This window comes from Eschrichtius robustus, chromosome 4 (assembly GCF_028021215.1).
Source record: "Eschrichtius robustus isolate mEscRob2 chromosome 4, mEscRob2.pri, whole genome shotgun sequence".
Classification (NCBI taxonomy): domain Eukaryota; kingdom Metazoa; phylum Chordata; class Mammalia; order Artiodactyla; family Eschrichtiidae; genus Eschrichtius; species Eschrichtius robustus.
The window spans coordinates 44,640,443-44,666,886 of record NC_090827.1 but is presented as its reverse complement, the minus strand read 5'-3'; the positions used below and the strand labels follow the sequence as shown (position 1 = coordinate 44,666,886).

General features: G+C 38.5%; 1 protein-coding gene across 1 annotated transcript in view; it reads left to right on the top strand.

The window, feature by feature from the left end:
• DCHS2 (dachsous cadherin-related 2) overlaps positions 1 to 26,444 on the top strand; it is a 298,713-nt gene that overhangs the window by 258,226 nt on the left and 14,043 nt on the right. The window contains exons 15-17 of the mRNA XM_068542087.1: positions 2,027 to 2,140; positions 11,693 to 11,904; positions 14,951 to 15,102. Coding sequence (XP_068398188.1) covers positions 2,027 to 2,140; positions 11,693 to 11,904; positions 14,951 to 15,102 — 478 coding nt within the window. The remainder of the gene's footprint in view (positions 1 to 2,026; positions 2,141 to 11,692; positions 11,905 to 14,950; positions 15,103 to 26,444) is intronic.

Genomic DNA, 26,444 nt, shown 5'->3' with positions numbered 1-26,444 from the left:
TGACCAAAATTAAAAAGACTGACAATACCAGTGGATGTAGAGCAACTGGAATTCCCATATGTTGCTAGCAGGAATGTAAAGTAGTACAACCACAGTAAAAAACAAGATCTTACTGTATAGCACAGGGAACTATATTAAATATCCTGTGATAAAGCATAATGGAAAAGAATATGAAAAAAGATTATGTATATATATGTATAAGTGAATCACTTTGCTGTACACCAGAAACTAACACAACATTATAAAGCAACTATACATCAATAATAAATAAATAAATAAATAAATAAATAAATAAATAAATAAATAAATAAATAAATAAAATCTACAGCCACTTTGGGAAATAGTTTGGCAGTTAATAGTGTATACAGGTTAAACATACACTTACTGTAGGTGTTTACCCCTCAGGAATGAAGACATGTGGCCATCAAACCCTTTTACATGAATGTTGATAGCAGCTTTATTCATAAGCCCCATACTGAAAACAACCCAAATGCCCATATGTAAGTAATGGAGAAACAAATGTAGACTGTCCAAGGGTCTGAAAGAACTTTTTAAAGTGATAGAAATATTCTACATCTTGATCGTGATGGTGGCTACACAGGTGTGTATAGCTGTTACAGGTGTGTATAGTCGTATATAGGCATGTGTAGTATATAGAACTATATACTTAAACTATGTGTATATTATTGTAAGTAAGTTTTACCATAATAAAGTTGATTAAATAAAAATACTTAAAAATAAAACAGGACAGGCAGTCATAGGAAGGAGACAAATGGACAACCAAGACAGGAAGCAAAGCAGGGGTGAGCAGCAAAAGGCATAAGATATTATAAACAAAGACGACAAGGTGCTAACTTGGGGCCCAGATGGATTCTTGAAAATCCTCCCAGTGAAATTGCAGTTCTAATCATACCAATTGTCTTATTATCTCTGTAAGTCCTTGCTAATTCTTCTCTTATGCTGGTAATCAGTCTGTTTCCTAGAAACTGACATGACTTCCTTCTTTCTTCTCTAATTCCTACCCCTAAATCAATTGCTGTTTTTCCCTTGAAGTTATCTCTTTACTGCCCCTGCCCTAGCTTAATAATTCTTGAATGAATCTGTATCATGCAGTTAAGACCTTGGTTACTTTCTAGTTGGGTTGCTTTTACCTACAAGTTTACTGTAAACTGGTTAAAGGAAGATTTCTTATATTTACACCCTTGTTACCTCCTTTCCCACATCCCATGCAATGTTCAGGGAAATGTGTCAGCATATGTCTTTAATTTGTCCCCTCTTTTCATCCCCCCCCACCACTATCCTAGGTTGTTGTCTCTTGCATGGTCTATTGCAGTATTTCTTTTCCTTTCTTATAGCTCCTTGTTGTCCAGACAGCAGTGAGATTGATGCCTTTTTAAAGTAAATCAGATGATTTTACTCATTTCCTTTAAATGCTTCTATATCTTCCCATTGCACTTAGAGTAAAATCTAGTCCCTCCCGCCTCGACACTGTCTTCACCATCCACATTTCCCCTACGCACTGTGCCTCACCAAACCAAGCCCTCTCCCAGCCCAGGGCCTCTGTGCTGCTCTTTTTTCTCCTAGAATCCTTTTTTTCCACTCTTTCTATGGCTTCTCATGTTTCAAATTTCAATTGGAATGTCATTCCTCTGAGACCTCTGCAAAGGGGTATCCGCCTCCCGGCAGAAAAAATATTTTATATCACATAACCTTGTTTATTTCTTTTCAGGGAACTTAGCATATCTGAAATCTACCTTGATTATGTATTTCTCTAATGGCTTATCGTTCATCTCCTTCCATCAGTTAATAACCATCAAGAAGACAGAGATCTTTTCTACCGTGTTTGTTGCTATATCCCCAACACCTAGCATGGGGCTTGGCTTTTTGAAGACACTCAATAAATAATCATTGACTGAATGACAAGTGAAAATATAGTAGGCAAATAATAACCACTCAGTGTTTGCTCTTGTTTTTCCTGAATTTTCTTTTCCTAAAGCTCTTTTTTTTTTTTACCTAATTTTTACAGGTACTTCTATTGTGACTATAAAAGCTTTTGCTACTGACTCAGTTCGGGACAACATTAAATATTCAATTTTTAGTGGAAATGAAGATGGAGTTTTTTCCTTGTGCTCCAACTCAGGTAATCCTTCTCTACCTTCTAATAGCTTTATTTTCTGCTCCACTTAATGTTACTAATAAGACATACTTCTGCAAAGAAAACTCAAAATTTGAAAGGTAGAAATTGTTAGAGGTAAATAATTTAAAAGGTAAACAACAAAGAGTTTTTTGTGCTGGCTGATGAGAAATCAAGAACTATTTGTTTATATGTACTCCTTAAGAATTCTATTTACATTTCTAAATTAAACAGTACCTATCCTACCCTACTTGTTATTTGATGATAACATGGTTTCTACTTATGATTTACCTATCCATTTGGGAGAATTGGAGATGTAGTAGGGAGATCAGTGAGAATGGGTTTGAATTGAAAATAAGCACACATGTGTAGCCTTAGGAAATTTTCATCAGAGATTCTTCTGATTCGCCACTTAATGTCAACAGTGCAACAAAAAAGGATGGCTGGGAAGGTTTCTATGTGGTGGTAAAGAAATTACTTCCAAATACAGCATGTATTAAATTTAGCTTTAATAAGACCATTGTTGTGCTTTAAATGAATACCAATTGATTATTTGGAACATACTTTTTTTAACTAACAACTATGTAGTGGATATATATCTACTGCTTCGTTTTCAACCTCAAGAAGAATGTTTTTAATAATTTCTATATTACCATACAACCGCCTTATTTAATCCATACTATGTGCACATGGGAAGAATTGAGAGGGCTCATTTCTTAAGCAAAAGCCTTCTCATCCAGGATAGCGTTACGACTTTTTGGTCCATGCAGCCTTTGCTCAGCAACCTCTCTAAGGTAGCCTGCAAGATGTCTTCATCTCTTCACCCTATCATTTGGTTAAAGGGTGATGCAGGAAGCCTGTTGGCAAGAAGGCCATTTGCAAACACCACCAAGCCTTAAGTTTCTAGCAGTCGGTGTCTGAGGGTTCTGGGAAAGGAGCTGAGATTAGAACGTTGAGGAAGAAGGTGAATATCAGAGTATGCACATTTTCCCAGGTCATCCAAATCCTTCCACCATCACACACCTAACATGGCCCAGGTTTGACCTTATTTTCTATAGTCTCTCATTAAAATGCAAATAAAATATGCCTAGGGTTAGTTCAAATAGGTCATCCATAGAAAACTCTTTATTTTTTAATTAAGTAGTCATTTATTTAAGTTGAAATGTATTTCAAAATTTTATTATGAAATAGCTACAAGATGATATGTTGAGGTATACAACTGTTTTAATGGACAGTAGTAAAATAAAAGCCCATGTCTTTGCCACCCATCTCCAGAGATGAGACATCGCTAGAACCTCAGGAAGCCCCTGTGTGTCCTTTCCCTCTCACATCTGTCTTATTTCACCCCAGAGGTCATTGGCAAATCAGTAATCTGAATTTGGTATTGATCCCTGCTTTTTTTTCATTATAATTTTTCCACCCAATTTGAATCCCTAAAAAATGCATTATTTAGTTTTACTTTGATTTAAACATCATAATAGAATTATGTTGAATGAACTCCTCTATGGCTTGATTTTTTGCTCAACATTTTTACTATGATGTGTAGTGCATAAGCCATTATGAACACATTAAGGAAGAATAGCAAAGAATGATATGTACCTGTTGCCAAGGCTATAAAATAGAACACCACCATTATCACCGATGCTCCCTTTGGGCCCTTTTGTGATTGCATCTTTTCTCTTCACTGCCCCAGGCTGATTAATGCCCAGACTTCAAGGATAATCATCCCATTGTGACTTACAGTAAATGTATTCCTACAAATAGGAATATAGTAGAAGCATTGATTTGCTTTTAAATTTACATAAATGGATTCATACTCTATGTATTCCATTGATAGTAAGTTTTTAAAATTCAAGTTAGAATCACCCATGTTAATGTGTGTAGCTGGGTTCTTTAATTTTCATTGCTTTACGGTATTCTATTGTAAGTCTATATCACAACTTATTTATCAATGTGCTGTTGATGGACAGCAAGGTTTCTCTGTCTGGGGATATAATGAACAATCTTGTATGTGTCTTCTGGTGCACATGTAAGGAGTTCTGTAGGCCCTAGAGTGTAGGTTGGGCATGTATCTCAGAGGGTGCCTATGTTCAGCTATACAGATAGTGCCAAATTGTGTTATGAAGTGGTTCCTCCGACTTTACATTCCACCAGCATTGAATGAGAACTGTCACAGTTGTTCATGTCCTACTTTCTACTGCCAATCTGGTGGGTGTGAAATGTTATCCCACTGTGGCTATAACTTACATTTCCCTTAGTACGAATATATTTGAGCATTTTTTTTATAGTTTATTGACTATTTCTGTTTTCTTCTGTGTGAAATGCATATTGATATCTTTTGCCTGTTTTTCTGCTAAGTTGTTTGTGTTTTTCTTGCTGAAGTGTAAGGATTTTTAATATATTTTATTAGTGTTTATCCTTTTTTTTTTGTTACAATTTTTTATTTTTGTAATTTGTGACTTGTCTTTCACTCTCATTAAGGCACATTTTGAGTTTAACGTTAGAATGAATCAGTCTTATTTTATGATTTGCCTCTTTTGTAGGCTGTTTAAGAAATTCTTCCCCACCCTGAGATCATGAAGATATTCTTATATTGTCTTTTAAAATTTTTATAGTTTTCCTGTGTTTCACATTTACATCTTTAGTGCATCTAGGATTGATTTTTGTGTTTTACGTGAGTTAGAGATAGCTTTTCTTTTTTTCTTTTCCTCTCTTCTCCTCTCCTCTCCTCTTCTCTCTTCTCCTCTCTTCTTCTCTCCTTTCCTTTTCCTTTCTTGTTTTTCAACCAGGACTCCCAGTTATTCCAATGGCCTTATTACCCTGTGATCTGCAGTACCAGCATGGTCATACATCATGTTTCCTGACTCTACTGGACTCTCGACTCTTTTCCATTCTTCTTTTTGTCTATCCACACACTGACACCACACTGTCTTAATTACATTTGCTTTATAAATCTTCATATCAGGGAAGCAGCAACCCCACAATATTTACCCCATCTTCCTATTCTTTCTCATGAGTATATTAGCTGTTATTGTCTATCTGGCTCTAATATAAAGCATTGTATCCACTTGTTAAGTTTTACACACACACACATGCCTATTGGGATTGTTTTTCCATGGAAAGGATATTTATTCATGAATTTTGGGATTATATACAGCTGTTCACACCTTCATGCATGTAACCCATATAACTATGACATACACATTTGATTTCAGGTGGAACCTTACCCTACTTAACAACAACAACAACAACAAAATCTCAAAAAAAATCATATAGCTCCAATCTAGAATTTAAGTAACTTAATCATCAGGACAAACTGTCCTTCTTTTAAATCTCACAAAGTCCTGCATAGCTATGCATTGTAGGTAATAATCATCTACGAAAACTTTTCTTGACATTTAACATGAGATCTACTCTCTTAACACATTTTAAGTGCACAAAACTGTATGTTAACCATAGGCATGGCACTGTGCAGCAGAGCTCTAGAAACTGCTCATCTTGCATAACTGAGGCTTCATTTCCCACTAACCAGCAACTCCTTGTTTTCCCTGCCCCTACCCCTGGCAACCACCATTCTACTCTCTGCTTCTGAATTTGACTACTTTTGATACCTCACATAAGGGGAATCAAGTAATATTTCTTTTTTCTGTGACTGGCATATTTCACTAAACATATGTCCTCAAGGTTCACCCAGATCATATATGGCAGGATGTTCTTTGTTAAGGCTGAATAATCTGTCATTGTAGGTATACACCACATTTTCTTTATCCATTCATCCACCAATGGACATTTAGGTTGTTGGAATTTTTACTGGAATTATATTAATTCTAAATATCAGTTTGGGGAAAATGTGTATCTTTACAGTATTATCTTCTAATCCAGGAATAATATGGAAAATCACACCAATTATTTATTAATAATTTAATAAAATTACTGTTTCTTTAATAATTGTAATAAAGTTTTTTCTATAGCATATTTCTTGCTAGATTTAGTCTAAATATTTTATACTTCTTCTTGCTGAGGTAAATGAAAATAATGCTTTTTCTATTTTTTTTAAAGATTTTTTTGATAGGGACCGTTTTTAAAGTCTTTATTGAATTTGTTACTATATTGCTTCCGTTTCATGTTTTGGTTTATTGGCCGCAAGACATGTGGGATATTAGCTCCCCGACCAGGGGTCGAAGCTGCGCCCCCTGCACTGGAAGGTGAAGTCTTAACCACTGGACTGCCAGGGAAGTCCCAAAAAATGCTTTTTCTGACAGTGTTGGTGTGTACACTTGAAATTAGCTTTTATATTTTGATTTTGTATCTAGCAAACTTGTAAACTCTTATTGATTCTGATACTTTTCTGAACATTCAACATATACAATCATCTGAGAATGACCATTTTTCTCTGTTTGTTGGAAGTTATATAGTTTTTTCTTTCTTTTAGTGGTTAGCCTAGCTATTTTGACATCTACAATTAAAGCCTAACATTAATCAATATCGTGCTCCTAAATAATATATGAGACTTAGAATTCTTTATCTTCTAATATCCCTTTTCCAATTTATAAGATTTTTTGACCACAATTTTAGTTCTTTCAAATTAGGCATTATTAATATTTTAAATTTACCTGCTTCTTTGCTACTCTCTTTGCTAACTGTTCTTTCTTCCATCTCAGACTTTCCTCTGGAATCATTTTACTTCTACCTAAAGTACATCCTTTTGTGAGAGTCTGTTGCAGTAAACTCTCTCAGATTTTAGTTGTCTAAAAAAGTCTTGAATACTTGTTTTTAAGAGATATTTTTGCTGGGTTTAGAATTCCAGGTTCACAGTTATTTTCTCTTATCATATTTAAGATATTACCCTACTGTCTTCTGGTTTCCACTTGTTGCATTAAGAAGTCAGCTGTTGATCTAAATATCACTTATTTGTACCTTTCTTTGGAACTCCAGTTAGACAAATATTGGGGTCATATCGCTCTCTCCTACATCTTTTTCAAGTTTTTCATCTCTATGTGCCTCTTCTCTTCAGCCTAAGGAACTATATTTTTCATTTCCAGAGGTAATCTTGGGTTCTTTTTCAACTCTTTTTGGTCTTTTAAGAAAATAACATTTTGTTCCTTGCTAATGCTTCCAACCTTCTTTTTTATATATTTAAATATTTAATAATTACATATTTTGTGTCCAATAATTTCTGCATCTTAAGTCTTTGAAGCTTTATTCTGTTATCTATGGATTTGCTGGCTGTCATTCATGGTGCCTTGCTTCTCTGTGATTTTTGAGCTTGTTAACTATAAGCTACTCCACTGTCCTGGAAACTTTTTCTCTGAGGATTCTTTGAAGCCTGGGTTGAATTTGTTCCCTCAAGGGAGGATGTGTTTTTGATTCTGCAAATCACCTAGACACTCATCAAGCAAAGCTGATGTAATGGCTTACATTAATTTTGGGGAATTTAAAAAACTATATACCTATGATAGTATAGCTACCATAAATTCAGGCTTAAGTTAATGAATTCTCAGCAGAGACTTTTTCTCTCTTTCAACTAACATCAAGGTCAAGAAAAGCAAGTTTCTGTGCATTCATTTTTAAAAAAAAATTATTTATTTATGGCTGTGTTGGGTCTTCATTTCTGTGCGAGGGCTTTCTCTAGTTGTGGCAAGCGGGGGCCACTCTTCATCGCGGTGCGCGGGCTTCTCACTATCGCGGCCTCTCTTGTTGCGGAGCACAGGCTCCAGACGCGCAGGCTCAGTAATTGTGGCTCATGGGCCTAGTTGCTCAGCGGCATGCGGGATCTTCCCAGACCAGGGCTTGAACCCGTGTCCCCTGCATTGGCAGGCAGACTCTCAACCACTGCACCACCAGGGAAGCCCTGTGCATTCATTTTTATTTTTATTTTTTAATATTGACCACTAATTTGGAGCATATGTAGCCTTTAGGTTTACAGCTTTATTTTGGTTTTCCTATTGGATCTTTCACCTTTTGTGGGTTCAGGCTTCTTCCCTTGTTTTCCACACCCTGTGCAGTTGTCAGAAGTGAATCTCAAGGAAGAGGTTATGTTAAAAACCCTTAGAACAAAAACAAGCTTTTAGTGCTTGCTTGCCTCCCTGAATTACTGTTTTCATTTATTTTTTTTTTCCTCTGAGGATTCCTTACTACTGTAGCAACTCAGTAATGCATTTCAACACACACACACACATGCACAATTTATCAAGCATTTTAGTTGTTTTAATGATGAGGATTGTTCCAGTCTGTAGTTTACCATACTTTTGTCAAGAAACATGTCTAAGAATATTTAATTATAATATTAAATTCATCTTTCATGCCACATAATCATTAAATTTGTGTCTAAAGGCATCTAACACGGGTTTTATCAATGTATATTTTTTAAAACATATGCCAGTTGAAATAGAAAACTGGTATGTATGACAAATCAGTAAACTTGATCTCTAATGTTGTAGTCACATTTCTTCAGGGTAAAATGTGAGAAAACCATTTTATTAGTTATTGGTTTAGTAAGTTATGATTAGATGGCTCTCTGATGAGAACTGTGTTTTCTGTCCAGTTGTGCCCGAGTGTGCCCTGTTCCATAGTCGCAAACCACAGGTTTACTTTTGCATCTAAACTTCTTGTCACTATAACTTAAAAATATCTACTACTCACTGTTTAAACCAGAAGGAATTTTGGAGTTTGACTATTGGACTAACATTGTCTATGTAAATAACAGATGGTGGTTTTCATTCCATTATTTGGTAGATTAACATAAAACAAAATGATCAAACTTTCAGTGTTTCAAGGATGTAGATTTAGAGCAGAGAGTTTAAAAGCTTTTGGATAACATAAATGTTTATCACGTTCTGCTTTGGGTGTATACATATGCATGTGCACAGTTTGTAATTGAAGTAACTCGCTTATGCTATCAAACGTTGAGTATTTGAAGAATCTAAATCTCATTTTGATGTGTACTTTAAAACTTGGACAAAAGCTATACAAGTCCATATATGAGAAGGAAAATATTACTACAGTTTTCTTCTCAAGTTATTATATAACTGGCATGCTAACATATAAGAATGAACAAAAAGTTGGTATTTGTGAGCCTCTTAGTCTAAGGAAAGCATGGACTTATGCCCATATATTAGACAGAGCCCAGTAGTACTTTCATCTCACTGGTGACAGTAAATCCTCGATGTCTCTGAGAAAAATATACATAGATCATCCAAGGCGAATTGTGGATCTAGTAGGTGTGCCAGCCTTGAATCATCTCACAGACTGGTTATTGTCTTTTCTATTTGCACAACTTTCACAACATGTGCCAATTATTATGTCAAAAATAAAAAACAAGCAAGGAAAGTATTAGAACTGCAGATCCATTCCAAGTGCAAAATTCCAATTATCAAAGCCTAAACGCAAGCCTTTTATTTAAAAATCCACTTTGATCTGCACTGTAATTGGCACACTTTCTACTAAGTGACACTGGCAATTTAGTGTCACGTTTCAATTTTATTTTTCTTTACTAATAGTAACAGAACATTGTAGTAAGCTGAATGCCCTGTTTGGTGGAGACAGAGCTCCAGATGAGAGCTTTGGGTCCACCTAGACTGGGGCTTCTCTGCTCAGCCCTTGTTCCACAGAGACTTCTAAAAACCATCTTCTTTCATTAGCAGCTCATCAACATGCATTTTAATGATTCTTCAGCTGCCAATCCTTAAATCTACTCTAAATTTGCTAAGAGGGGTTTTGGTAACATCAGACAGTGGTTTGTAAAAGTAATTTGGTTTTCTGAATTGACAGCTAAATCTGATGACAATAAATGAAAGTGAATTTATGAAGTTTTAAATCTGGCAGTATAGTGATTTCTTCATATAGTATATAAATATTTATTTTTTCTTAATAACAGAAGCAATAAAATCCCCCCAAAACACTCAATGCCAAAGTTAGACTTATTAGAACAAGATATGATTACTATTAGCATCCAGGTAGGTACATGATAGCCTGAAGTTTCCTTGGCCTACGTTGGTTCTCTAGGGGAACTGGTTCAGATAGAGCAATCAGGACTGTGGCTTCCAGGTCATATTTCCAGAAACTGTACAGCTTCTTCCACCAGAAGAGCAAATAGTCCATAGCTATTAAATGTTCTCCTTCTACATTCAGAGCTTATACAGGTATTAAATCGATATCTGATGATGGAGGGCGTGAGAGACACATGCACTGTGTCACTCTCCCAGCAACCCTATGGAGCCATTATTCATATCCCCGTTTTACAGAAGATGAGACTCAGCTCGACAGAAGCTGAGTCACTTACTACAGGTCACAAGCTTAGTAGTGGGGGAGCCAGGTGCTTTACCTAAATGAAGCAGCCAGGGCTAGGGTTTAGGTTTGGTTTCAGGTTTCTCAGACTCCAAATCAGTACGCACTTCAGCAGACTCCACTCGATGGAATTTCTGACAGCAAGAGCTTAGTAAATCATGACAGTGGAATAATAATAACAATAAATTCAGTAAGAAATTTAGTTGTAAAAGGGAAGAAACAAAACAGAGTAGAAACTAGAGAAGGGAATTATATCAGGGGAGGAATTTTCTTAGTCTGGGGAAAAACCTGTGCAGGGCATAAACCTCAAGGCTCAGTTTCCCTCACCTGGTTCTACTTGTTACCTGGGGGTGTAACAAATATTATTGGGTGCTTCCATGTGCCAGACCCTGAGCTAGGGATTTGGGAGATGGTGATGTAAGAGGTAACCATCCTCACCTTGTGAATCTTCTAAACCAAGAGGAATAACTCAGCAGTAATAGGTGAGCAAAGGCCCTGCAGGCACTTTCGGAGAGTCTGTTGGGGGCAGACGTGGTGATGGTACAGGGCTGGGTGGTCTGGAAAGAACCCTGAGGATGCACAGAAGTGGGGACAATTCCAGATGGATGGAAAAGTCTGCAGGACAACCCTGAGATGAACGTTTGAGGAACAGAACATGTATGAGTCTTACAGCCAGAGCAGACAGAACAAAGGGGAGAAAGAGAAGAATGAGATTTCTCAGGTGGGAGAGGCTGGAGCAGGTGGTCCTGGGGAGGCTAAAAATGCTGAACTTCATCATAATTGCTGTGCAAGCCAATCAAGGGTTTTATGCAGGACAGTCACAATGTTGTTTTTTATTACTTAATTCAGAATGGGAACTGGTTGAGCGGGGAGGCCAATTAAGTAGACTAACACAGGGGACAAGGTGGGAAATGCTGGTGGCTTGGAGGAGGGCAGCAGCAGGGAGATGGAGAGGGTGGATTCAGGCGATGTTTGAAAGGCAGACTTTGCAGACATTGGCTAAATACGGAGACGGAAGGATGACTTAAGAGAGAGCGCCCAGATTTCAGATATTCATGGCTTCTTTCCCTCCTACATGTTTGAACCATGTAAATGTCTGCCTGTTCTCATCTTTTTTCACAATGACGCCAGGCACTAGGAAAGGGGGCCCAGCCAGTGGGAGGAGCTGAGGGACAGGTAAGCATGTGAGTGTATGGGTCAAAGGTGATTTGAGACTTTTTAAATAAAATAATTTTCCTTTTTTTGTTTCTCTCTCTCTGGAAATAAAAATAGGAGAACTCACTGTGCAAGAACCCAAGTTTCTGGATTTTGAAGTCAGAAATGAAGTTCAGCTCATCGTTTTAGCTGAAAGTAGGGGGCATAGAGCCTACAGCAAAGTAGCAGTCTTCATCAAAGATGTGAATGATCATCCACCGTGCTTTGGGCAAAGCATTTACCAAGTATCAGTGTCTGAGGGCCAGTTCTACAATGATCACATCATACAGGTAACAGAAATGTGTTGTGTGTGGGGGAGTGTGAATTAAATTTTAAATCTTTCCTTGGCATATACAATATTTGATGCACTGTATGGAACTTTAGGTTGAAGGAAGTCTGGAGTTTCTGAGCTCACTCTCCTTCCCCCATCCATTTCATGCTCGGTTAGACCCACCTGCTTTCTCTAGGGCCCCCGTAGAACACTAGCAGGGAATCTAGAGGGGCACATAAAGCAGCTCACCTTACACACGTGTACAATTCAGTGGGGAAGTCAGAAGACTAAGTATACAATTTAAATGCAAATCACTAATGTTATAATAGAAGTGTATGTTGAATGTCATGAGAGAAAAGAGGAGGCACAGACTGTTCCTGGAGGAGAGCGTCAGTCTTCATGAAGAACAAGGTTTGCACTCAGTCTTAAAGGGCGAGCAGGCATTTGCCAGGTGGAGCTGCAGCCAGATGAGCATGGCAGCAGCACAGACACATGGAAGGGCCCCCTGGTTTGGGTTTGCAGGTGTCTCATGTGAAAGTCATAGATCTGCTGTTTCAAGACCAGCCCTATCTCAGGAGAAAACCCCATGCTCTGAAAAAAGAGGGTCTGTTCACATGGCAGTCTTCTTGTTCAGGCTCCAAACCCACCCATCCTTGATAGACTCTACCTGCTTCGGGGACTGGTGCCCATTTTCACCTTTCCCTTCATGGTTGAACCGATTCTTTGAATTCAAGAACCTGGACATTACAACACCTACAGGCTCTTGGGAATCTGCATAGGAAATGGGTATTAACCCCCATCCTGACAGTCAGCAGCCTAGTGGGACATTCCCTTTGGCTTCTGTAACCCCACTGCCATGACCCAGCACCGCATGACTTTCTCTCTGGGGTAGATGGGGGCAGGGATCCAGGTGATCCCCTAGGTTACTGTGCAGCTACCTTCACCTGAACATATAAAGACACTTTCCTTTGATTCCTGCCCAGTTCAGATGCACATGTTCACCTCTGATGGTGCAAACAAGACCAGTAGAGGCTCAGCTGTCTTGGAGTTTTAGCTCTGTTCTCCCCACATCGTCCAGGATCCCCGGGATTTCCTACATTATTTCTGCCCATTTATTTTGTATGATTGGAGCCTAATTGTTCCAGGTTCCAGCCTGTTCCAGAAGTGCTGCACCTTTACTCTAGCCATGACAGAGATGCTTAAGAGGAAGGTGAGGAGGTGAAGGCGTTCTCTTGTTCAGCCCCCGCACCCCCAGTGACGCCTGTTCAGCGGGGATCATGGATGCCTCCAGCTCCACTGCGGGGCCTGCTTGGTCACAGAGGACTCCTCCCTGGGGCGCTGGTGCATCACGCTTTGTCGCACATGCTAACCTGGACAGAGCTAGACCACTCATGTGGAATATGTGAAAGTGAGGGCCCCATTAAAGCCCATGTACACCCGACAGGGAGACAGCCCGACCTGCCAGTGGTTCAGGTGATAAAACCTTCGAGAAGGCCCAGTCAGAGATGGATACAAGGAACTTTGTTCTTCGTATTTTTAGATCATTTAGTTTCCAGGAAACTAGAACTGCCATTTGCCTGTATCCTGTTCAGATAGACAGGAATGTAGAAGGCTCTGGAGTTCTTGCTTTTTGCTACCACACTGCCTATGTGCCCTCCTTTTGGTTGCAGGCCCACAAACTCCCTTTAGGAACTGACCCTCCTCTGCCAGATGCAGTCTTGGTGGGATTGTCGGTCAAAGTGGTGACCTCCCCCCCACCCCACCCTGCCACAAGCTGCTGTCAACTGCGTCGGTCCCATAGAGACTTATTCTCCCTGGAATTTGAATCTTGGGTGGTAGGACACCAGATAGAGACATATTAGAGCTGATTCATCTTGATGGCAATAGATCAAAGAAGCTGTACCCTAGAGCTGTTCAGGTTCTTGTGCTTCACCTGGGCACTGTCTTTCTGCTATGTTTCTTTCCTGGTGAAGTTGGCCATAGTGGATTTGTGTTGCTGGCATCCAAAGACCCTAACTGATACGCCTCCTGGGAGGCCTACTCTCTGTAACTCTTTTAAATGTACGGCCTAGGGGATATGATGGACTTTATTCTGCTGGTATGCAGATAAGTTTCTCTTCTTGTGATCTCAAAGGGAACTGTCTATTGCTGCCTTTCTGTACCAAATAGCTGGTGTGTGCCCTCCTGATGAGGTCCTGATGAGGTTCTGGATCCCCTGAGAACTCTGGCAGCAGTGTGAAGGATAGATTGAAAAGGAAGGGAGTTAGAAGCAAAAACCCACTAGGACATCAGTACAGTCACCCAGGAAAGTGATGACAGGGGATGGGAGCTCAGGCCAAGGCTGAGGGGCCTAGAAGATAAAAATAAATAGAAAGAGGGACTTCCCTGATAGTCCAGTGGCTAAGACTTCATGCTCCCAATGCAGGGGGCCTGGGTTCCACCCCTGGTCAGGGAACTAGGTCCCGCATACCACAACTAAGAGTTTGCATGCCACAACTAAAGATCCCGCATGCCACAACTAAAAGATCCTGCATGCCACAACTAAGACCCGGCACAGCCAAATAAATAAATAAATAAATATTAAAAAAAAATAAATAGAAAGAAATTAATCTGTCAGCTTGTTCTTAAACAAGATCTTGAATCCACTAATAGAATTAGTTTGTGATTAAAATGTAAAGCAGACTAAATAATATATCTCAATGTAGAGTGATACAGAACTTTTGTTTTATCTTCAACACTAGTACTTGGACAACTCATCAAATAAATCACCAGGATCTAACTTTGTTAGCACTAAATCTAGGTTTTGTTTCATTTAGCGCAAAACATGCAGTACTCCTACTGAAAATTACTTGGAAATCTTTTCAATGAATCTGCAGAATAGTCTTCTCACCCATTATCCACTTTAATATAAATGTAAGCTTCAGCCATGGCTAATATTCCTTTGGTCATTGTCTTTAAAGTGTGTTTGACAATGTGATTCTTTCATAATGCATTTCTCTGAAAAACAGGCTTAACCCATTCTGCAGATTCAATCCTTACCTAATGGAGGAGTTGCTTCCTCACAGGTTTTTGCCACAGACCAGGACAGTGGGACAAACGGCCTCATCGAGTATTCTATTCTCTCCAGCAAACAAGGACAAGTGTTCCAGATGGACACGCTGAGCGGTGTGCTAACAGCAAGTGCAGTTCTGGATTATGAGTACACCAGAGCCTACAGGTTTGTCCAAGACTCAGATCCGTTTGACCGGCTATTCTGCTTTGTTGCCCCACAGTGCTTACCCTGCAGGCCTCTTTGAGTAAAAGCACACTCATAAAGTTGGACGACTTCGGGAAGAAAACCTAAGAAACTGTGAACCTTGTTTGTCTCTGGGGAGGTGGTCACTTGGGAAGCCTGGGGTCAAAGGGAGGCTTGACTTCCTTATCATGCATTTCAGTCTGCCTTGTATTTGTATGTTCTTCCGAAAGGCCATGCACAGACAGTGTTTCCTTTAATCCTCACGGTCACCTCCAGAGAAGTTCAGTTAGGCCTCTTCTCACTCACTAATGAGACAAGGGACATGCAGTGTCTCACTCAGGGTTACAGAACCATTTAACCATTAATCATGGTCTCACCACCAGGTGTTCTAATGCCAAGTCACACTATTTCCACCCTACAAGCTACAGAGCAGACCTTCTATTGAGGGAAAAAACAGGAATACAAGATACCCAAGTGTCAATATTCTCCTAGGCCAGACTACTTACATGTTATATGAAGAAAGTGCAGTGTATTCCTGTGGTTGAGTAGCAAGAGCCAATTAAAATGGGATCTGTTGCTGGGTGGACTGGATTAATTTAACTCTGAAAAACTTCCCAACTCTAAACGTTTGATTAAGTTTTTAGTTCTTTTTGTTTAATATATTTCAAAATATTACTTCAAAGGTATTTTAAAAGTTTAGTTTAAGACCTTACCCTGTGTTAACTAGTATAATTTTTTCAGGATTATTTTAGTGTAATCAATTGTCATGATACTTACTATATAAATATATTAAAATCAATTGTATAAATATGTTATATCTATTCCTGCTACATTGTATCTATAGTAATTTTAAATGTAAAGCTTTTTATTTTCTCTCCATAGATGACTGCAGGTAAATCTCAGCCTAGTTGCCACCTGAGTGATTACAAATTCAGAGATTCTTGAAGGTCTGCTATGCTCCAGGAACTAAGCATTTCCTGATTGCAATGACTTTCTGTTACAATGTTCTTACTCAATGGAGCATAATTAACAATTAAATTTAACTCCTTTCAGCATTTTCCTATTTGAGTCACAGTTTCAACGTTCCCATTCCCAACATCTAAATTGGTCCCAATATTTAAAAGCGCCCCTCTCCAATTCCTCATGAATTTAAGCTGGGAGAAGCAGGAACTGAGAGAAGATGAAATCTGCACACACTGCCACAGAGAGACTCAGGGGCAACCACACTCATGCTTACACACACACACACACAGTCTCCACTGTCACCGAGGCAAGGGAACATTTTGAACCCCCTGCGTCTCCAGGTTTTCCCCCTTCCCTGCCCCCTTGTGGCTTCTCTGCCTTTTTAGTGCTTTTCCTGACATTTAAGGCAGTGAGAAAAATAGGAGGATTTTCCCCAGCCTGTTAAACCTTTAGTGAATGTTTTGGAAAATATGTCATTTACCTTTTAACTTTTGTTTTTAACTTTTGTATTTCACTATTTTGTCTGACAGAGGAAGATATTCCCAATTCTAGCTCTCTCTTTTACAGTATAAAATGACGGGGAGGAAGGTATTGTCAGTTGTGATTCTACTCAATATAAATGCATTAAATAATTTTTAGTTCTCATATTAAGCCACATACAGGAAAACTCAGTGGACAGACTATGACAAATTAGTTCTTTAGTTCTGTCTGACTGATATTTCTGAATTTTAAAAACTATTTACCAAGCATGAGACTGGGGATATAAAGACACATGAAACAGTTCTTGTTTTCAGGGGACTCGAAAATCAAGTGCCCTAATAACCCATGGCAGGAAGCATAGTAATAATCACAATAGGTGCCATTTATGGAGCACCTACTTTACCGTTTGAATTCTCATAACAGACTTAAGATCTACAGAGTGAGGAAACTAAAATTCAGAGATATAAAGTCTTTTGCCAGGAATAGGCAGCCAGTAAATGTAGAACTGAGATTCTTGCCTGTGTGAATGGTCATAGTAGGGCTTCTTACTGTATCATGTGAATGAATCTTTAGAGTATATACCTGTATGTTTACAAAAACAAAACAGAAAAAACACTTTAGAAACTTAAAATAGTAATATAAAATAAGTTCCAACTCACAATCGTGAAATAACACGTCTAGTTGTGAGCATGCAGAGATGGGATTTGAATCACTGCTCTCCACTGCTTGAGTTATAACTGATGGGGTGAGATTTATCCCTGCTTAAGTTGGTAATCGATATTAATGTAAGTCTTATAAAACTTTAGGGCAAAGATTTAGTTAGTCTTTTCAGGGACTTTAAATAAAAACGAGCAACAAAAAAGTCCTAGGCAAATTTAAATGTTTAAAAATTCACTTTCTGTAGCATAAATATTCAAGGTCAAAGAGCAGTTATTGCCAGGAGCAATGTTACACTCCATTGAATACTCATTATGACTGTGAGAGAAAAAATAAAAAGCAGTTATATATACAAGGTAGGAAATGGGCTGAAATGTTAATTATCTTTTCCAAAATACATGACTCATAAGCAGCAAGGCTGGGATTGGAACCCCAGTCTGTTGAGTCCCCATGGAAAAGGGAATAAAGGTTTTCCAGGCAAGAAGCATGAGGAAGGACATGGACATGGTGTTTCATATATTTGGAAGTAACAAGTGGTACAGAGCACCTGAGAAGCACTTGAATGTGGGATTATAAAAAAGAGGCTGGGGGTGTGGAGGAATAGGAGGAAGATAGTCAAAACGTACGAACTTCCAATAAGATAAGTACTGGGGATATAATGTACAACATGATGACTACAGCTAACACTGCTGTAAGACATACAGGAAAGTTGTTAAGACAGTAGGTTCTAAGGGTTCTCATCACAAGAGGAAATACAGTTTTCATTTTTTTGCATCTACGTGAAATGATGGATGTTAACTAAACTTATTGTGGTAATGATTTCACAGTATATGTAAGTCAAATTACGCTGTACACCTTAAACGTATACAGTGCTATGTATCAATTATATCTGAATAAAACTGGGGGAAAAATCTCACTCAGTGATCTGAAAAACAAAACAAAGCAACAAAAAAAAAGAGTCTGGTAGGTCACAGGCACATTTTAGAGAACTTTATATGCCATATACTGGAAATTGTACTCTATTCTGTAGTCTATATAAAAGTGTAAGCAGTTGAGTGCATGCTCAGATCTTTATTTTTAAGGACAGCTGGTAATGGATGTCTTGCAAGACAGAGAACCAGCATCAGACAGACCAGTTAAGCTAGACAACAGCTGACAAAGGTCTGTTATGTGGATGAAGCTGTGAGGATGGGAGGAGGGGACATACTTACTAATTGATTCAGATACGGAATCCATAGGAACATGTTGATCAGTTGAATTTACTCAACAAAGAAAGAGATAGAAAATGCTTCTGAAGTTTCCACATAGGAAAGGCAGGAAGAAGAATAGATTGGGATTGGGATTTTTTTTTCTGGGCATTTTGAGTTTGAAGGGGCAGTGCAAGAGCAAAAGTAATGATACTCCTTTGGCAGTTAAAAATAATGATCTGGAGCTCAGGAAAGAGATCTTCATTCAGGATTTAGACTTGGACTTCATCCAGGGAAAATGTGTAAAATGGAATTACCTAGGACACTATGTGAAATGAGAATTTGGGGGATTATCACCACTTGGGGGCCAGACAGAGCAAAAGCAGCCAGCAAGATAGATTCAGGGACTACAAACATCAGAACAGAACCTGGAAAAGGTGGTTTCATGGAAACCAAGAGGAAAGGTTGACTGCATGAAAGAATAAGCTTTCAGAATGTGTTTGGATTGGAATCTGCAAAAGTACTCCTTAATTTAAAGAGTTTGCAAGGAATATACTTGTCCCAAATTGTTTCCTAACAAGATAAAGTACACACTGTCTCATTTGTAGGTTAATTAATACAAAACGGTGAAGTTAATTTAAAACTCAAGTTAACAGATTGATTTTCTTTTTTTTTTTTTAAATAAGAGAGAGGGACATTTTATGATAAAAGAACTAATACATGCAGTGTACATAGCCGTAAACCTTTACATACCAATCAACAGTACAGCCAAATACATAGAAGAATACCATTTTTTAAAGCAAGAGAAAGAGGGGCATTTTATGATAAAAAGACTAATACAGGCAGTGTACAGTAGCCATAAACTTTTACACACCAATCAACAGTAGAGCCAAATACATAGAACAATATCATTTTTTTTTTTTTGGTGTGATGATATTTTCTTTTTAACATCTTTATTGGAGTATAATTGCTTTACATTGTTGTGTTAGTTTCTGTTGTATAACAAAGTGAATCAGCTATACCTATACATATATCTCCTCCCTCTTTTATTTTTAATTTTTTAATTTTTTTAACGTCTTTATTGGAGTATAATTGCTTTACAATGGTGTGTTAGTTTCTGCTTTATAACAGAGTGAATCAGCTATACATATACATATATCCCCATATCATCCCTCTTACAACACCCTCCCACCCTCCCTATCCCACCCCTCTGGTCACAAAGCACTGAGCTGATCTCCTGGTGCTATGCGGTTGTTTCCCACTAGCTATTTTACATTTGGGATTGTATATATGTCAATATCACTCTCTCACTCTGTCCCAGCTTGCCCTTCCCCCTCCCCGTGTCCTCAAGTCCATTCTCTACGACTGCATCTTTATCCTTGTCCTGTCCCTAGGTTCTTCAGAACCTTTTTTTTTTTTTTTAGATTCCATATATATGTGTTAGCATATGGTATTTGTTTTTCTCTTTCTAACTTACTTCATTATGTATGGCAGACTCTAGGTCCATCCACCTCACTACAAATAACTCAATTTCGTTTCTTTCCATGGCTGAGTAATATTCCATTGTATATATGTGCCACATCTTCTTTATCCACTCATCTGTCGATGGACACTTAGGTTGCTTCCATGTCCTGGCAATTGTAAATCATGCTTCAATGAACATTGTGATATATGACTCTTTTTGAATTACGGTTTTCTCAGGGTATATGCCCAGTAGTGGGATTGCTGGGTCGTATGGTAGTTCTATTTTTAGTTTCTTAAGGAACTGCCATACTGTTCTCCATAGTGGCTGCATCAATTTACATTCCCACCAACAGCACAAAAGGGTTCCCTTTTCTCCAGACCCTCTCCAGCATTTATTGTTTGTAGATTTTTTGATGATGGCCATTCTGACTGGTGTGAGGTGATACCTCATTGTAGTTTTGATTTGCATTTCTCTAATGATTAGTGATGTTGAGCATCCTTTCATGTGTTTGTTGGTAATCTGTATATCTTCTTTGGAGAAATGTCTGTTTAGGTCTTCTACCCATTTTTGGATTGGGTTGTTTGTTTTTTGATATTGAGCTGCAAGAGCTGCTTGTATATTTTGGAGATTAATCCTTTGTCAGTTGCTTCATTTGCAAATATTTTCTCCCATTCTGAGGGTTGTCTTTTCGTCTTGTTTATGGTTTCCTTTGCTGTGCAAAAGCTTTTAAGTTTCAATAGGTCCCATTTGTTTATTTTTGTTTTTATTTCCATTTCTCTAGGAGGTGGGTCAGAGAGGGTCTTGCTGTGATTTATGTCATAGAGTGTTCTGCCTCTGTTTTCATCTAAGAGTTTTATAGTGTCTGGCCTCACATTTAGGTCTTTAATCCATTTTGAGTTTATTTTTGTGTATAGTGTTAGGGAGTGTTCTAATTTCATACTTTTACATGTACCTGTCCAGTTTTTCCAGCACCACTTATTGAAGAGGCTGTGTTTTCTCATTGTATATTCTTGCCTCCTTTATCAAAAATAAGGTGACCATATGTGCATGGGTTTATCTCTGGGCTTTCTATCCTGTTCCATTGATCTATATTTCTGTTTTTGTGCCAGTACCATACTGTCTTGATTTCTGTATCTTTGTAGTATAGTCTGAAGTCAGGGAGCCTGATTCCTCCAGCTCTGCTATTCTTTCTCAAGATTGCTTTGGCTATGCGGGGTCTTTTGTGTTTCCATACAAATTGTGAACTTTTTAGTTCTAGTTCTATGAAAAATGCCACTGGTAGTTTGATAGGTATTGCATTGAATCTGTAGATTGCTTTGGGTAGTTCAGTCATTTTCACAATGCTGATTCTTCCAATCCAAGAACATGGTATATCTCTCTATCTGTTTGTATCATCTTTAATTTCTTACATCTGTGTCTTATAGTTTTCTGCATACAGGTCTTTTGTCTCCTTAGGTAGGTTTATTCCTAGGTATTTTATTCTCTTTGTTGCAATGGTAAATGAGAGTGCTTCCTTAATTTCTCTTTCAGATTTTTCACCAGTAATGTATAGGAATGCAAGAGATTTCTGTGCATTAATTTTGTATCCTGCAACTTTACTAAATTCATTGATTAGCTCTAGTAGTTTTCTGGTAGCATCTTTAGGATTCTCTATGTATGGTATCATGTATGTGCAAACAGTGACAGGTTTACTTCTTTTCTGATTTGGATTCCATTTATTTCTTTTTCTTCTTTGATTGCTGTGGCTAAAACTTCCAAACTTATTTTGAATAATAGTGTTGAGAGTGGGCAATCTTGTCTTCGTTCTGATCTTAGAGGAAATTATTTCAGTTTTATACCATTGAGAACAATGTTGGCTGTGGGTGTCATACATGGCCTTTATTATATTGAATTAAGTTCCCTCTGTGCCTGCTTTCTGGAGAGTGTCTATATGATAGATGGGTGTTGGATTTTGTCCAAAGCTTTTTCTGTATCTATTGAGATTATCATATAGGTTGTTTTTAAAATATCTTTATTGGAGTACAATTGCTTTACATTGTTGTGTTAGTTTCTGCTGTATAACAAAGTGAATCAGCTATACATATACATATATCCCCATATCTCCTCCCTCTTGCATCTCCCTTACATCCTCCCTATCCCACCCCTCTAGGTGGTCACAAAGCACTGAGCTGATCTCCCTGTGCTATGCAGCTGCTTCCCACTAGCTATCTATTTTACATTTGGTAGTGTATATATGTCCATGCCACTCTCCCACTTCATCCCAGCTTCCCCTTCCCCCTCCCTGTGTCCTCAAGTCGATTCTCTACGTCTGTGTCATTATGCCTGTCCTGCCCCAAGGTTCTTCAGAACCATTTTTTTCTTGATTACGTATATATATCATATGGGTTTTATCTTTCAATTTGTTAATATGGTGTATTACATTGATTGATTTGTGTGTATTGAAGAATCCTTGCATTCCTGGGATAAACCCCACTTGATCATGGTGTATGATCCTTTTAATGTGCTGTTGTGTTCTGTTTGCCAGTATTTTGTTGAGGATTTTTGCATCTATGTTTATCAGTGATATTGGCCTCTAGTTTTCTTTCTTTGTGACATCTTTGTCTGGTTTTGGTATCAGGGTGATGGTGGCCTCGTAGAATGAATTTGGGAGTGTTCCTCCTTCTGCTATATTTTAGAAGAGTTTGAGAAGGATAGGTGCTAGCTCGTCTCTAAATGTTTGATAGAATTCGCCTGTAGAGCCATCTGGTCCTGGACTTTTGTTTGCTGGAAGAATTTTAATCATAGTTTCAATTTCAGTGCTTGTAATTGGTCTGTTTATATTTTCTATTTCTTCCGGGTTCAGTCTCAGAATGTTGTGCATTTCTAAGAATTTGTCCATTTCTTCCAGGTTGTCCATTTTATTGGCATAGAGTTCCTTGTAGTAATCTCTCATGATCCTTTGTATTTCTGCAGGGTCAGTAGTTACTTCTCCTTTTTCATTTCTAATTCTATTGATTTGAGTCTTCTCCCTTTTTTTCTTGATGAGTCTGGTTAATGGTTTATCGTTTTGTTTAACAGCTTTTCTCAAAGAACCAGCTTTTAGTTTTATTGATCTGTGCTATTTTTTCCTTCATTTCTTTTTCATTTATTTCTGATCTGATCTTTATGATTTCTTTCCTTCTGCTAACTTTGGGGTTCTTTTGTTCTTCTTTCTCTAATTGCTTTAGGTGTAAGGTTAGGTTGCTTATTTGAGATTTTTCTTGTTTCTTGAGGTAGGATTACATTGCTATAAACTTCCCTGTTAGATTGCTTTTGCTGCATCCCATAGGTTTTGGGTCATCGTGTTTTCATTGTCATTTGCTTCTAGGTGTTTCTTGATTCCCTCTTTGATTTCTTCAGTGATCTCTTGGTTATTTAGTAGTGTATCGTTTAGCCTCCATGCATTTGTATTGTTTACAGTTTTTTTCCTGTTACTGATATCTGATTTCATAGCGTTGTGGTCAGAAAAGATACTTGATAAAATTTCAATTTTCTTAAATTTACCCAGGCTTGATTTGTGACCCAATATATGATCTATCCTGGAGTATGTTCCATGAGCACTTGAGAGGAAAATGTATTCTGTTGTTTGTGGATGGAATGTCCTATAAATATCAATTAAGTCCATCTTGTTAAATATGTCATTTAAAGCTTGTGTTTCCTTATTTATTTTCATTTTTGATGATCTGTCCATTGGTGAAAGTGGGGTCTTAAAGTCCCCTACTATTACTGTGTTGCTGTCGATTTCCCCTTTTATGGCTGTTAGCATTTGCCTTATGTACTGAGGTGTTCTTATGTTGGGTGCATAAATATTTACAATTGTTTTGTCTTTTTCTTGGATTGATCCCTTGATCATTATGTAGTGCCTTTCTTTGCCTCTTGTAATAGGTTTATTTTAAAGTTTATTTTGTCTGATATGAGAATTGCTACTCCAGCTTTCTTTTGATTTCCATTTACATGGAATATCTTTTTCCATCCCCTCATTTTCAGTCTGTATGTGTCCCTAGGCTAGAAGTGGGTCTCTTTTAACAGCACATATAAGGGTCTTGTTTTGTATCCATTCTGCCAGTCTATGTCTTCTGGTTGGACTATTTAATCCATTTACATTTAAGGTAATTATCGATATGTATGTTCCTATTACCATTTTCTTAATTGTTTTGGGTTTGTTAGTGTAGGTCTTTTCCTTCTGTTGTGTTTCCTGCCTGGAGAAGTTCCTTTAGCATTTGTTTTAAAATTGTTTGGTGGTGCTGATTTCTCTTAGTTTTTGCTTGTCTGAAAAGCTTTTAATTTCTCTATCGAATCTGAATGAAGTCCTTTCTGGGTAGAGTAATCTTGATTTTAGATTTTTCCCGTTCATCACTTTAAATATGTCCTGCCACTCCCTTCTGGCTCCCTGAGTTTCTGTTGAAAGATCAGCTGTTAACCGTATGGGGGTTCCCTTGTATGTTATTTGTTGCTTTTCCCTTGCTGCTTTTAATATTTTTTTTTGTATTTAATTTTTGATAGTTTGATTAATATGTGTCTTGGCGTGTTTCTCCTTGGATTTATACTCTATGGGACTCTCTGTGCTTCCTGGACTTGATTGACTATTTCCTTTCTCATATTAGGGATGTTTTCAACTATAATCTCTACAAATATTTTCTCACTCCCATTCTTTTTCTCTTCTTCTTCTGGCTCCCCTATAATTCAAATGTTGGTGCATTTAATGCTGTCCCAGAGGTCTCTGAGACTGTCCTCTATTCTTTTCATTCTTTTTTCTTTATTCTGCTCTGTGGAAGTTATTTCCACTATTTTATCTTCCAGTTCACTTATCCGTTTTTCTGCCTCAGTTATTCTGCTATTGATTCCTTCTAGAGAATTTTTAATTTCATTTATTTTGTTATTCATCATTGTTTGCTCTTTAGTTCTACGTCCGTGTTAAACGTTTCTTGTATTTTCTCCATTCTATTTCCAAGATTTTGGATCATTTTTACTTTCATTTCTCTGAATTCTTTTTCAGGTAGGCTGCTTATTTCCTCTTCATTTGTTTGGTGTGGTGGGTTTTTACTTTGCTCCTACATCTGCTGTGTATTTCTCTGTCTTCTCATTTTGCTTAACTTACTGTGTTTGGGGTCTCCTTTCTGCAAGCTGCAAGTTCATAGTTCCTGTTGTATTTGGTGTCTGCCCCCAGTGGGTAAGGTTGGTTCAGTGGGCTGTGTAGGCTTCCTGGTGGAGGCGACTGGTACCCATGTTCTGGTGGATGAGTCTGGATCTTGTCTTTCTGGTGGGCAGGACCATGGCCGGTGGTGTGTTTTTGGGGTGTCTGTGACCTTATTATGATTTTAGGCAGCCTCTCTGTTAATGGGTGCGGTTGTGTCCCTGTCTTACTAGTTGTTTGGCATGGTGTGTCCAGCACTGGAGCTTGCTGATCCTTGAGTGAAGCTGGGTCTTAGCGTTGAGACAGAGGTCTCTAGGAGACCTCTCGCCAATTGATATTACATGGGGCTGGGAGGTCTTTGGTGGTCCAATGTCCTGAACTCAGCTCTCCCACCTCCGAGGCTCAGGCCTGACACCTGGCCAGAGCATGAAGACCCTGCCAGTCACACAGTTCGAAGAAAAGGGAGGAAAAAAAGTAATAAAATAAAATGAAATAAAGTTATTAAAACAAAAAGTAAATGTTATTAAAATAAAAAAGTAATAAAAAAAGAAGAGAGCACCCAACAAATAAACAAATCCACCAATGATAACAAGCGTTAAAAATTATACTAAGATAAGCATAAAAATCAGAAACTAGTCAGTTGCATACAGCAAACCCCAACTCTACAATTCCTCCCAAAGTCCACCACCTCAATTTTGGGACGATTCGTTGTGTATTCAGGTATTCCACAGATGCAGGGTACATCAAGTTGATTGTGGAGATTTAATCTGCTGCTCTTGTGGCTGCATGAAGAAATTTCCCTTTCTCTTCTTTGTTCGCACAGCTACTGGGATTCAGCTTTGGATTTGGCCCTGCCTCTGCATGTAGGTCGCCCTCTGGCACCTGTTCTTAGCCCAGACAGGAGGGGGTTAAAGGAGAGGCTGATTAGGGGGCTCTGGCTACTCAGGCTGGTGGGAGGAAGGGGTATGGAATGCGGGGTGAGCCTGGGGCAGCAGAGGCCAGCATGATTTTGCAACAGCCTGAGGCACGCTGTGTGTTCTCCCAGGGAAGTTGTCCCTAGATTACGGGACCCTGGCACTGGTGGGCTGCACAGGCTACCAGGAGGGGAGGTGTGGATAGTGACCTGTGCTTGCACACAGGATTTTTGGTTGGCTGCAGCAGCAGCAGCCTTAGTGTTTCATGCCCTTTTCTGGTGTCCGTGCTGATAGCGGCGGCTTATGCCTGCCTCTGGAGCTCATTTAGGCAGTGGTCTGCCTTCTGTGGGCAGACAGGGAAGGAATCCCCTCTCTTGGCACACCCTGAAACAATGGTCTCTTGACTCTTAGGCACTTCCAAACTTTTTACCGGACTCCCTCCTTGTTAGCTGTGGCACACTAACCCCCTTGCTGTGTTCACTCAGCCAACCCCAGTCCTCTCCATG